The sequence below is a fragment of the Polypterus senegalus genome, chromosome 11 (assembly GCF_016835505.1).
Source record: "Polypterus senegalus isolate Bchr_013 chromosome 11, ASM1683550v1, whole genome shotgun sequence".
NCBI lineage: Eukaryota > Metazoa > Chordata > Cladistia > Polypteriformes > Polypteridae > Polypterus > Polypterus senegalus.
In genome coordinates, this window is record NC_053164.1 from 81409057 (window position 1) to 81424138 (window position 15082).

The 15082-nt window shown below is 38.5% G+C and overlaps 1 protein-coding gene across 2 annotated transcripts in view; it reads right to left on the reverse strand.

The window, feature by feature from the left end:
* Positions 1-15082, reverse strand: part of LOC120539264 (pecanex-like protein 1) — a 169497-nt gene that overhangs the window by 95528 nt on the left and 58887 nt on the right. For both annotated transcript variants that reach the window (XM_039769172.1, XM_039769171.1), the window contains exons 7-9: positions 11679-11808; positions 11336-11505; positions 9644-9701 (exon numbers count right to left, since the gene is read on the reverse strand). In XM_039769172.1, the coding sequence (XP_039625106.1) occupies positions 9644-9701; positions 11336-11505; positions 11679-11808 (358 nt within the window). The remainder of the gene's footprint in view (positions 1-9643; positions 9702-11335; positions 11506-11678; positions 11809-15082) is intronic.

Below are 15082 nucleotides of genomic sequence, written 5' to 3' on the forward strand. Positions count from 1 at the left end.
TGATGTTACCAGCCCAGCACACCACAGGGTAGAAAATCGTACTGGCCATCACAGAATAATAGAAGATGTGAAGGATGTCATTTCCCACATTAAAGGAACATAGTTTACTAAGGAAAAAGAGTCTGCTCTCCCTTTTCTTATACAATTCCTCTGTGTTCCGAGACAAGCCCAGCCAGTCATTAATGTGGGTGAACCATTTCTACATCCACTCCTTGAATGGTGACCAGAGGTTCTTTGGTGTGGTGAAAGTCAATTACCAGTTCCTTGGTTTTGTTGATGATGCAGACAATTAATTCTCTTGGCATCAAGAAACAAAGTTCACCACCTGACCACTATACTGTGTCATCCGCTTCATCAATACAACCCATAAGTGTAGGCTCATCTAAGAATATCTGCAAGTGACCTGGTGCCTCATGTATAAATGGTGCGTACGAACGTTTCCATGTTCAAATCCAGATGTATAAAACCTACACTTGGCGTAAAGCTACACACTTTTCCACGGTACCTCATACCCTGTCGTATGCAAGTTCTCCGCTCGGTTTTGCAGACTGGCGGCACCCAGCGTCAAAGCAGTGCTACTGTTCCTGTGTGGTTACCCTTTATTTCTTAGACGCACATTCCTGACACGGCTTTATAAATACACTGAAACTAACCGCATATTGTTTATTAGTGTAATGCATCTGATTGTAATTAACCTGTAACAATATAATGGTCCAAGGAATAGCCATAGTATTCCAAATATCATAACTGCTTTAGCATTGTTACTCTCACTGCACCTTCTTTTTCTTCTTTCAGCTGATCCCGTTAGGGTTGCCACAGCGGATCATCTTTTTCCATATTACTCTCACTGCACCACTCAGAGTATTTATATCACTGTATCTGAGTGGGGGATCACAGCAGCAGCTGATCGGAAAGAGAATTATCGGCATACAGCATCAAGCACACGCTGCCTCAGCCACAGCAAAACGTTTCAAAGCCTTTCCTATACGGACATCGTGGTTCAAAAACAGTTTCATCCCAAGTACTATAAACACACTCAATCAATTGCTCCTTGTAGAACTGTTTGTACTTATCACCTCACTGTAAACTTGCACTATAGTTATAATATTGCACAACCTGCGCCACTTTATAAAGTGCGTATTTACATATGATGACAATATCATTTTTAAGATGAAATGCAGCAAAATATGTTGATTATATTATACAGATAAAACTTTAACTTCATTTAAATAATCTGTATTGTTAATAATTAAACATGTGAGGAACCGGTGCCACAGCGCTAGCTAGTTCACGTATTATTCCTACCTTGCACTGTATATTTACTGAGGCTGGCGCGACACTGGAAGGATAGATGGATAGAATAATTAAACACGTACTATGAAGATATTTCAATGTTCCTTAAAAGTTTTGAAGAATTGTCGTTGTAAGCTTACAGATGGCTTAACGTCTATTACAGAGCTGATTGTGTGGCGATTGGGTATTTGGGGAAAGAAAAGTAAGGACAGGAATTGGAGTTTAGTATGTTTGAAAGAGACAGTACTGCTACAATAAATTATTTCATTGAAGGTCACGCATGGCGCAGCAGCATCTTGTGTGAGACATGAACAATCACTGCACCATTGTGTTCTCATGTTTAATAACATGCTTTCATTCCAATCATCATGAAAATATCACATATACATCTTAGTATTTTAATTATTCAGAGAGCTGTAATATCACGAATGTGCTGGATTCTGTGTTCTGTCGGAGAAACAAAGAACAGAAGCACATAGTGATTCACACACAGAGCACATTGAAGATCAAATACAAAACAAAGCATTTAACTTGCTACTTTAGTTACAATGGGATTTGAGAAACAAGTAAATTAAATGATTTTAAGATGAAGTTTATGATGTTCTACTTTAATGACAATATAAACTACATGATTAAAGTGGAAATTTTGAGATTAAAGTTGACATTTCATTGCTTTTTTCATTTTTTTTTTGTCTGTACCCTAATAAGCTCAGACAATGGGTTACGACTCCCTTTTCACGGCGACTTTGATATCTGATAACTTCTTTTTTATTTTGGCACTGTGCGACGTTGTGAATTTGAGCTTTCAAGTTTCTCCACCATGCTATGTCACTCAATCAACTTCCTTTTGTTGATTATACCACTGTTTAAATCAACAAATGGTATGTTTTTCCTTTGCCTCCACTTGGTATTCGCTGAAATTCTTATATTTTCCCCCTTGCTTTTCCCATTGTCTTTTCACAGAAGGCTGAGCTATTTATATTGATTTGCATGTTCAAAGAGGCGTAATTCTGGAAAGAGTTGGGGCGGGACAGCACGCGCCTGCACACGCGTTACTTTTCATGCTGCCTGGGATTTACGTAGCGGAAGAACGCGTAAGTTGGTGAACGCATAGATTCCTGCATCTGGATTTTTCTGTGTGTAAGAACATTTCGGTTTTTGTACTTAAGTCATGTTATAGTGCGAATTCTACGCAGGGCATTATGCATGAGGCCCCTGGTGTTATATTTATAGTCAGAGGTGCACAGAGTGAACAGAAAACAAGACAGGATTGTTCCTTGTGGTGCTCCAGTGTTGCTCACAGCTCTATCAGAAACAGAGATCTTGAGTCTCACAAACTGCTGCCTGCCCAACAAACAATTCATTTTCCAGGGCACCATTGGCACATCCACCTGCCTATCTCGAAGTTTACCCCTTAACATGAATGGCTGGATGGTACTGATAGTGCTGTAGAAACTAAAAAACATAATCCTAACAGTGCTGCCAGCTTTTTCCAGATGAGAATAAGCCTTGTGGAACAAATAGATAATTGCACTCCACTCCAACCTTTGTCCCATAGGTAAACTGCATTGGGTCCAGGTAGTCTACCACAAAAGGACTCATACAGTTCAGGACCAGTCTCTCAAAGATCTTCATGACGCGAGACACAAGTGCTACTGGTTGGTAGTCATTAGGTGAAGAGGCGCCTGCCTTCTTTGACGTAGGAACAACACAGGATGCTTTCCACAGCAGTGGCACTTTCAGAAGCCTTAGGGACAGACTAAACAGGTAACAGAGGGCACCACAAAGTTCGTCAGCACAGACCTTAACAACGCAAGGACTTACTCCATCTGGTCCCGCAGCATTTCCTGTGTGTAGCTTCCTCAGTTGTCTCCTTACTTGGTCTTCAGTTAAGGATAGCCCACACTGTTATTCAGAGGTGGACTCATCACTTCAGCATTCCAGCTGATGTGGTAAGAGCTGTTGACGTAGTAATGATGGCATGGGATTGGAAGAAGGTGGCAGTTGGTGGGCAAAACTGTTAAAAAACTGGTTCAGGGCATTAACTTTTGTTTGTCCACATCCCCTTCTATCACCTGAGGCCAGGATTGCACAAGTCCCATAATTATACCCAGTCCATTCCAGACATCCTTCATTTTCTATTTTAGTTTTGTATGCTTCCTTTCCTTCACTTGGCTTTTTCTTTAGCACACACTGTACATCCTTCAGAGCCTCTTTGGCACCAGATTTCTCATTCAGGAGATATTTTAGCTCCTTAGTAATCATAATCATGATATGCATTAGTTTTCCAATGACACTTGTTTTTTTTAAGTGAGGTATTTTTTTCTAACAATTTTAATAAATACAGTGCCTCATTTTGAGGTTTAAAAAGAGGTCTACAGGACACTGGTCCAACATTTTAAAATTTACCACATACCATACAACAGCAAAGGTTTATTTCACCAAACATGTTTCATGTTTCAGAGGTATGTTTGTGGCAACAAAACTTAGACATTTTATCACTGATTCTTGGCACTTTTTTACCCCCAGTTAAGGACATATTTCCACTGAGTTGTCTATTCACAGGCATCATTGTCAGTGAAAGTTTCATGTATACAAGAAAACAAAACAATACTGAGTCATGTAAATGTCTGAAGCTATTTAGCATATATAGTATTAGCAATGGAAATTTTACTCAGTAGCAAACTGAAAAAATATTGATAAGTAGCTCTTATGCAGTTAAGCATAGTAATGCTGCTGCGTCATCGTGCATGATGGATCGCATTGAGTTTACATGTTCTCCCCAAGTAAATATGAGGCTTCTATCCAAATCTTTGAACACATTAGGCAAACTGGTGATTCAAAATTAAAATGAGTGTACAACTGGGGATGGATGTGTGCAAATGGGCACTAAACTATTACTTCATCAAAAACAATAGAAAAACCTTGCCTAGTGTCAAGCAGAGAATGTACCTATCAAAAAACTACTACTGCATAATGCCACTTGTTGATTCAATATTCAGCTGTCCAATCACCCACATTGAAAACAGATGTTAAACCAATGAACTTAACAGAAGAGCAATTGCACTTGCTATGTCTGGGAACTGTATTGCTAGAGCAGCTCAAGGCTGTCCAGGAACATTGTCACTTTTTAATTACACTGGCAATTTTTTTTCATTTGATTTTAATTATGTCACTTTCAAATTACTCCAAAAGCATGCTTTAAAACATAGATATACTGTATATAAAACTGTTTTGAAGAAATTGTGTTTGGGGGGAGCATGCTCTAAGCAATCAATTTACTCATAATGGAAATGGTAATTACAGGACTGCATTAAGCAAACAAGGCACAAACCACATCCTGGAAGGAGAAAAGTTGCTGTAAAGGGAGAAAGGCAATGAAGTGATGAAAACAGCTAGTGTTTATAATTTTATGTCACAAATAAAAATATAATTTTTTTCTGAAAATGACATAGATATGAAGTTTTTAAAATAAGTGTGCAATATCAAGACCCAAATAAATGCTGAAAAACACCCTTGCTTTGAAAATTGACGCTTTTAGTAAGTGGTGAGCCTTTTTTTTGCAAGGTATTTCCCCACAGCCAATTAATGTATACCATGCAGGTGAAAAAATAATTTCTACTTGGAAAAACCTAAATGTACCCTTTAACCCAAAGCAAAGCTGGTCTTGTGATTTTTCAAAGACTGCGAGAGGTTGTCCTCTAAAGAATTTTGTTTATAAATGGTGGCGCAGGGAAATGGGAAATTTTCAATTGACGTTCAATGCACGAATAAACACATTACAAAATACATTTAATGATGAAATGTACTGTACAAGATATGCAATTAATGATGGCAATCAATAGTCATTCAATTGTCATTTTATGTGTTGAAGAAAACATTTTAAAGGTGTTGTCCATTTTTCTTTACACAATCTGACAGCCTGTTGCGGAAATTCTGAATTGTGTAACATGTCAAGAGGAATGCCAGCGATTTACTCTTCAATCCTCCTTTTTAGTTCAGTAATAGTTGCAGGATGTGTGCGGTACACTTGACTTTTAAGATGTCCCCACAGAAAAAAATCACAAACAGTGAGAACTGGGGATCTCTGAGGCCATGGAATGTCACCGTTACGTGAAATGATGCGCCTTACAAACAATTGTCAAATAGCTACCATTGATTGTTGGGCAGTATATGAAGTGGCTCCAACTAGGGACTTCTTTTTTAAAGCTGAACCCGTTCCTTCTAAATTATGCAACCATGTTGTAATCATATGAGCAGACAGGACACGACTCCCTTTGCTCAGCAGTCACACCATTCTTATAAAAGGCTTTCACAGCAAGCACTCGTTGCTCACCACTCCACTGTTCCATTATAACTAATGGCAAGGGGTTCTAAACGAGGTTGCATTGGTTCCAAACAACTGCCAACACCCCAGGGTCACCAACACCTAGTTCCAAAATTTCCCGTTTCCCTGTGCCAACCTGTATTTATCTCCATTATAGCTTTATAAATAGCATGATTGTTGTAATTGGTTACATTAATCAAAATGTTAGCCACAGAGAGTGTTATGCAAGTAGTATTAACATGCACAGTGGAAATTTAGCATTCTACCTAAAAATGTATGTGGGGCTGACAGCGGAAATGGCACAGGGTGGGGACCCAGCATTGCTTTTGTTGCAAAAAGGGCAAGGTAAGTGATCAATAAGCCAGTTCCTTTAAAAGTCAATAACTGTTTTTCGCAGAAGTGGAAGTGAATTAAATTTCAGAGATGGAAGAAGGCAGTCCGAAATGTTACTTATATGGGAGGAATTATTTAATAATAATAATTATTATTAGTATTATTTAATAATTGCATTTATTAGTGTATAAATGGATATAATTACATTTAAACGATTCGCCAAAATCTGTTGTATGTAAACGATGCTGTTTTAAACGTTATTGTTTTTTCATCAGAAAACCCAGTTTCCATGTCTACGTGTATTAGTTTAAATGGCACTTTTACCACTTGCAATACAGTCATGGCCGTAATTATCGGCACCCCTGGAATTTTCCCAGAAAATCCACCATTTCTCCCAGAAAATTATTGCAATTACAAATGTTTTGGTATACACATGTTTATTTCCTTTATGTGCATTGAAACAACACAAAAAAACAGAGAAAAAAAGCCAAATCTGACATCATGTCACACAGAACTCCAATAATGGGCCAGACAAAATTACTGGCACCTTTTCAAAATTGTGGGTAAATTGTTTTATTTCAAGCATATGATGCTCATTTGAACTCACCTGTGGCAAGAAACAGGCACTGGCAATATAGCAATCATACCTGAAGCCAGTTAAAATGGAAAAAAGTTGACTCAACCTTTCTGTTGTGTGTCTGAGTGTGCCACACTAAGCATGGAGAACAGAAAGAAGAGCAGAGAATTGTCTGAGGACTTGAGAACAAAAATTGTGGAAAAATATCAACAATCTCAAGGCTACAAGTCCATCTCCAGAGAGCTTCATGTTCCTTTGTCCACAGTGCGCAACATAATCAAGAAGTTCACAATACATGGCACTGTAGCTAATCTGCCTGGACATGGACGGAAGAGAAAAATGGATAAAAGACTGCAACGAAGGATAGTCTGAATGGTGGATAAACAGCCCCAATCAACTTCAAAACATATGCAAGCTGTTCTGCAGACTCAGGGTGCAACAGTGTCAGCTTGAACTATTCTTTCGACATCTGAACGAAATGAAACGCTAGGGCAGGAGAGCCAGGAGGACCCTAGTGCTGACACAGAAACATAAAAAAGCCAGACTGGAGTTTGCCAAAATCCTTCCGGGCGAACGTCTTGCGGACAGATGAGACCAAGGTATTGAGCTTTTTGGTAAAGCTCATCACTGTACTGTTTACAGAAAACGGAATGAGGCCTACGAAGAAAAGAACACAGTACCTACAGCCAAACATGGTGGAGGTTCTAAGATGTTTTGGGGATGTTTGCTGCCTCGACTGTATGCAAGGCATCATGAATCTGAAGACTACCAAAAGATATTGGGGCGCAATGTAGGGCCCAGTGTCAGAAAGCTGGGTCTGCGTCAGAGGTCATGTGTGTTCCAGCAGGACAATGACCCCAAACATGCCTCTAAAAGCACCGAGAAATGGTTGAAGACAAAGCGCTAGGGAGTTGTGAAGTGGCCAGCAATGAGTCCGGATCTAAATCTGATTGAACACTTATGGAGAGATCTCAAAATTGTTGTTGGGAGAAGGCACCCTTCAAATCTGACAGACCTTGAGCAGAGTGGTCGGAAATTCCAGTTGAGAGGTGTAACAAGCTTGTTGATGGTTATAGGAAGCGCTTGATTTCAGTTATTTTTTCTAAATTGCTCGCAACCAAATATTAAGTTGAGGGTGCCAATAATTTTGTCCAGCCCGGTTTTTGAGTTTTGTGTGAAATAATGTCAGATTTGGCTTTTTTTCTCTGTTTTTTTGTGTTTTTCTAATGCACATAAAGGAAATAAACATGTATATACCAAAACATTTATAATTGCAACTCTTTTCTGGGAGAAATGATGCATTTTCTGGGGAAATTCCAGGGGTGCTGATAATTTCGGCCATGACTGTAGGGAAGACGCGCCGACACATCGTGTCAACTGGGCAACATAGTGAATGCAGCGTCTGTCTCTACATGTCTATGATTTGTTCACTTTCCGACGTAGTGCAAATAAAGTACATAATACCATGTAACACATTATAATTCTCCTGCTTTACGCGAATATACCCATACCACCGAAAGAAAGATGTACAATTCTACGTTCCATTTCAGATGCCAGAGAAAAGTCTATTTTAAGGGTGTCCCAAACGCCACAGCAGACACAATCCAAAAGTAGAGGAACTTACAATAATGTGAATCAGAAAACTGTTTGTTCTATTTCTGTGTTCTGTTTCTTTCATTTGGAAAATTCACCAGTTATAGATTCCCGGGCAATGCCGGGTACTCCTGCTAGTTTAGTTTAGTTTAATTTAATTAAGTTTGCCTTGAACCATCACTGAAATAGCTTTTTTAAAAAAGGAAAAAAGCAAAAAGCAAACTGGAGGCTGAAGGCTAAAAAATAAACAAAATAATCTACAAGTGGCTCACAAGCCACCTCTTTTGTGTTTGCTGTGCTACTGCCTGTCAGCACAGAGTGAACAAAGAGCAGAAAAAGTCTGATAAAAATGAAAAACACAGAGAGGTGTCCCAATAACAAACAGGAGAAAGCATGCTGCACATTTGAAACCCCAACAGTAAGATAAATAAACAAATGCTTAAATAGCAATAGGAGACTTCCAGTGTTTGGCATATGATGCAAACAACATGCTGAAAATTAAATGTGGTGATTTCACACTACGCTTGGGATTCTATGTAAAGGTTAACACATTTCTGATTCTTTATACAAAACGCTTACCAAATTTTGTAATTACCTGAAATGAAGTTTTATCATTATACAGGTTAAAAAAAAAAGCACACACCAATTGTGATAACATTTAACAGCATTTAGAAAAAGTAAAGTAAAACAGGATGTGTACATAGTATATAATATGAAGTACATACAACCAAGCAAGGGCTAAAAGAAAAAGAGGAGGTCAACAGAAGAGCTCAGGAGACACATGACATAAGCAGTAAAGGTGTGATCATAGTAACTCAGATCAGGTCTAATAATGGACTGTGATAAATTCAATTCACTCTGCAATGCCTTTTACATATATGGTACACCAGGTTAAACAACATCAATCACTAGGCCAAAGTTCTAGGCAGTTTTTACTGTGAACTAATTAGTGGTGAATCTGTATATTTGGACTTTTACTTTTTTATTAAAATGACTCACTATATTAAACCATGGAGTGAATGGAATATATCAGTTACATACAGAAAATGCTAAGAGTTGGGGAATTGGGGCTGGTGATTTTTTAGAATTTTCGATTACTCGCATTTGGGGGTTAAAGATGCACACTTATAACTGTTAAAGAAACAAGTTTTCTTCCCACTTCTTCCAGGGCTGCATAACTGACCAGGAGTTGAGTATAATGGAAATCACACAAAAATGATTTAGCAAAATACTTTATTAAGCTATTAACTTATAATTTTATAACTGGCAACCACAAATGTAAAAAAAAAAAAAATGGACTATAAATAATAACAGATTTCAGGTCAAATTCTAATGAGATACCAACTTGCTTCGTAATTATGTTTTCAATGAGTAAAATTAGTCATTAAGGAAGAAACTTAAAAAAAACAAACAAAAAAAAAAACACAACAGATTGCTTCTGTTGATCTAGTATAAGCAGATCCCTGTTCAAGATGGTTATTAGTAGTTAATATTGCTATAATACAGCAGAAGTTTCTTACTGTACTGGGTCCTCGTACCCTCCTCCAGCGGGACCAAAGGTATAGGATCGCCTCACACCTATATTAAGAAAGGATTATATAATGTCAGATTGACACTAAAATCAGATCTTAATTTAACAACTATTTGTAAATCCTCCAAAATATACTTATGAAAATACTTAAAATATATAAAATTAAATAAAGCAGACAGTATTTGAATGTTAGTACTTTTAAAATAAAAAAAATAATTCAAACTGAAAAACATACAATGTCAAACTTACTGTGTGTAATGTTTTTCCCCAAAACTATTATTAACAAAATATAAATGTCAAAACAGCTCCTTTGCACAGGCCCAACTAGATATAAACAGGAGATGGGAGACTGCTTTCCCTGAAGCAGCCTGTTTCTCACACTCATACACGTGTAACACATCATTATCATGTGCAAAGATCATTCTTTGTTACTAGGAATCAGTTCATTTCTGAACTAAGAAGAAAAAGCATGCTGATGGATGCTCATCCACATTCTGTTTACAGGAAAATGTGAAAAATGAGTACAATTAGCTCTCCTCCCCTTCCAAATTTCCTGCCTTAAGGTATCGATAAAGCTTCTGAAGTTTTACCTGACTCATTTCACCCTACTCCTACCCAATAACTAGTAGAGTTATTCTAAATATAGTTAATATTATTTATATAGTTTATACTACAATTACCAGCAGTGACCTTCTGATTATTTTCCATCTCTAACTTAAAGATATATGGAATTTTTTTGATTTAAAAATTTAAGGATAATATTTTTACAATTGTTTTCTGTTAATGCAGATCTGCATATCCAACAGCAGGAAAGTAAAAGATATTCCTACATAGGGAAAAAAGTTAGAGATAGCAGATATCAGCTCTCTAACATGTCTGAGGAAGGCTATACATCTTTTTTGGAAAAAGTTTTATATTTATGTTCAGTTATTTCAGTTTAAAATGTTGTGGTAGAGGTATTGTTAATGTGTTATTCACAGGGTATTCCTTCACTGCAGTGTACAAAATTATGTGGCTGATCTAAAAAGTGTAAAAAATACGGAAGAATAGTATTTATGATCTGTAGAACTTTCCTAGTAAATAAAGGAAAATAAAAATCTATATGCTATAGGTCAAAGTGGGCATTGCTCGAAGTGCTATTTTTTCAATGGCACATAGACACAAACAAGGACATTTACCTTAAGCCCACAACTTCAAGCAGATCTCTTCCCTACGCTGATGGCTACATTCAAATACTTATGAACAGGCACTGGCCTGCATCTTGAACAGGACTCTTCTCTAATCTGCACAAGCTAAATCCTGTCTTAAACACTCTAAGTGTGTTTCAGTTTCCTTAGTTCAAGTTACAAGCTGGGAACACTAATCTACAGAAAACAACAAGGAAAATAAAAAGAGACATACAATGCCTTATTAATTACTGGCATGTGCAAAAGCAAAGCCAGTAATTAATTGATTGATAAAAAACAACTCATTCATTCTTTCTCTACAAAATGTCTCATGTACTCATTTAAAAACTGTATTGGAGCAATGTTTCAAATCACCCTCTATAATTAAAGTACATTAAAAAAGTGAACAGAATTTGTAATTACTAGATGTTAGTATATTAAAATTCAGCAAACAAAAATCAGAACATAGCAAACGTTTGGAAAATTTAAAACTTAACATTGTATTAAGTATTTACCACTTTCATCATAGAAATAATGCACAGCTCCCTCAGATGTATCATCAAATGTGAAGGCCTCATGCACACCACTACGTGGGAGCAACAGAGAGGAAGCAAACTGCAAAGCTGAAGGCAAAGTGAGAGCTCTAGAGTGAGAAGAGGCTCTTGCACGCTGAATATCCTGCAAACTGAAAAAGAAGGAAAATTTTAGCTGGCTCAAGACTTAAGTGGTCATGTTAAGTGGAAATGTCTCAGAATATACAAATGCTGCATGGACTGTTAGCTGGAAACACTGGATCCAAGAGGTTACAGTACATGTAACAAATGGAGCTACTACAATAGCTACCATCTGGCTCTGCACCTTGGTGGGGATCCCATGGTAGAGGGCGGAGGGGTAGGATTGCTCCCAGCATTGTGTCTCCTCCTGATTGCATGTGTTCTTTTCACACTGCTGACAGAATCCCGTTTAGCACCATCCTCCCCAGCAGGAGCTGAGCAGAAAAAACAGACCAAGTAAATTCATGTTCAAATTAAGAATCAATTGACATTTTCAGTTATTTCACTACTGGCTAGAAACTATGATTATCATTTACATGCAACTTTTAAAGAAGTAATGAGAGAAGAAATAAACATAGCAGAGATCAAAAAAAGTCATGATGAGTCTCCAGGTAAAAGGACTATGATAGGAGTCTCCACAAAGTAACTGAAAAAAATCTAACTGTAGATTTTACATTATCATGTTTATCTATTAATTATTATCTATTGATAAAAAAGGATTAACAGGAATTAGAAAAAAATCCAAATTCCAACATATTTTATTTCCCACTGTCATGTGCACAGGCCACTACTCACAACAGCTATTAACTTTTGGCTCTATTATGACTCACAAATGTACTTTATCAATGTGGAGTTTATTCCAGTACAATTGTCAAAAAATTGTCCCTTATTATGGGTCACTGTTGATAAAATAGTATTGTAATTTGTAACCACATACCTAAGAATGTGTAGGTGTTCAGTCCTTACAAAACTAAAATACAAATGCTGATAGATATTGACTGCAGGCTAAGAATAAGTGAAGAATGAAGCTCATCCATCCAACCTAACTTTGTCATTACTGTTTGCTAGCAAACAATCCCAATTAAAATATTTATGTTGATTATGACATTTTGTTCAGGAGCAATAGCATCACTTTAACATGCTATTAGCAAATTGAAGCAAATAGTCCATACAATTTGCATTAATGGTGTATCATATTTGCATCTATACTCGGGTCAGGTCGGGAAGCATACACTAGTATAGTGTGTTGCCATACCCATGACACGACGAAACAGCTTGGGATCCTGGCAGACAAGTCCTCCCCCACCCCCAACCACAGAAATAACCATCTATCTGCCGCAGCCAGATGTTATGTGGGCATTCCCTTGGTTTGGTCCAGCTCCTTGGGTCCTGTGAGTCAGATCATCCTCAGGGAATTGAGCCACATGACTGTAGTGCCATAATGGACGCTCACACACCATGCAGGTAATATGCCTCACTTGGGACTGTGAGCCACTGCTTGTTCAACACAAAGTACCAAGGATTCTCCAAACAGACACAGCACCAAAGGAGTTCAGTCTTCATCTCAATTCACTTGATAGCATCCATGTCTCTCAACCTTATAGCAGAAAAGGAAGTACCAGGATTCTAAACATTTGCACCTTTGTCCTTTTGTAAAGATATTGGGAGAGCCACACACCCTTTTTCAATGACCTCATGACCCATCATGCTCTCCCAATCCGTCTACCGACTTCATAGGAACAATCACCAGAGACACGAATGTCACTGCTGAGGTAAGTAAACCTCTCGACAAGATCAACATTCTCTCTACAGACAGACACACTGCTGATGGACAAGTCCAAGAGGTCATTAAAGGCCTGAATCTTGGCTTTTATCCTGGATACTCGCAAGATCAAACACTCAGACTTTTCGCACAGTCCCTCGAGAGCTCCAATTAGAGCCTCCATTGACTCTGCGAAGATCACAGAATTGTCGGCAAAGTCAATCCTCACAGATTCCTCTAACAAATGCCACCTTATCTGCTCTTAGAGCCCTCACAGCTATCCTTCTCAGTCCCAGGACAGACCAGAGTTGCCATCAAGCTGTGTGATGTGACTCCTCTTGAAAATATCCAGGGTGCCCTGTGAAATGAAACACCTTCTGGAAATACGGGCAACACCAACACAACCCCTTAGCAACCTTCAGGGTCTTGTCACGGAAGGTCTCCACATCATATTAGGATCAGTAATCGCATCCAAGTCTGCAAGTTCCTCATACAAACTGCATGCAAACTCATTACAAACACCCTGATCTTGGAGTCTGGCCAGATTCAGCCACATTCTCCTAGTAAGTGGTAGCCTACTAGACCTAAGCTGGATCTTCGAAGCAGCTGCAACAAGTCTGTGGTCAGAATTCACAAACTGGGCATGTCTGTAGACCCTGAAGTTCTGTTGGAGCCTCCAGAATCTGCCCACAAAGATGTGATCTATCATCTTTCACCACGCCACCAGTATTGGAGTACCAAGTCCAATGACACTGCTCAGGGTGTTGGAACCAGGATCCAGTGATCCACAGAACTTGACCTTTTACAAAGTCAAAGATCATGGAGCCACTTTCACCACGGTAGCCAGAAACATGGGGACTAAAACAATCCTCACAGCCATCCCCATAGTTCCAATGGTCGCACTGAAGTTACCCTACACTGTACCTACAGTGCTTTAAAAAATTAAGGGAACATTTAAAATCACACATTGTATCGCAACGAATGAAATATTCAGGTGAAAAACATTTACCAAGTAATACTGTGTAGTTCATTGAGAACAAAATGATGCAACATCAGTCAATGGAAACCAAAATCACCAACCCATTGAGGGAGGGATTCAACATCACACTGAAAATCAAAATCAAAATTGAAATCACAGGCTGATTTAACTTGCATGAATTTTATCATGGCAACTGAGTAATGCGTATGGCCCCCATGTGCCTATATGCACACCTGACAATGTCTGGGCACACTCCTAATGAGATGGTGGATGGTGTCCTGAGGGATTGCCTCCCAGACCTGGTTCAGGTTATCAATAACATGCACAACAGTCTGTGGTGTTACTTGGCAGTTCACTGATACATACCTTCCCACAGGTTCAATTGAATCAATACATTTGACAAGCAGGAAATGCCTAAACTCTGGCCACATGAGGCCGGGCACTGTCCTGGACCAGGAGTAACCTAGGGCCCACTGTACTAGCATTCGGGTCTGACGATGGCGCTAAGGATTTCATCCCGGTACCTAACAGCAGTCAGGTTACTGTTGCCAAGCATATAGAAGTCTGTGTGACCTTCCAAGGATATGCATCCCCAGGCCATCACTGACACACTGCAAAACCAGACATGCCAGGTTGCATAATGTTCACAATATCATCTGCAGACTCTTTCATGTCAGTCACATGTGTTCATTGTGAACCTGCTCTCATCTGTGAAGAAAATGGAGATCCAATGGCAGAGCTGCCAATTGTTTTTTTTGATAATGTTGCATCAAAAGTGCCTTGAACTCTAATTACAGATACCAGGTATAGAGTTTTAGATAGGAATTGCATAAATTATTTTTCTCGGCCATCACTACTAACCAAATGGGATAAATAACATATTAAATATTTTCGGGAGGAGTATTCCTTTAATTTAGCCACAGTGGTGTGGCTCAGAAGTGTATTTGACTGACAGTGAAAATACAGG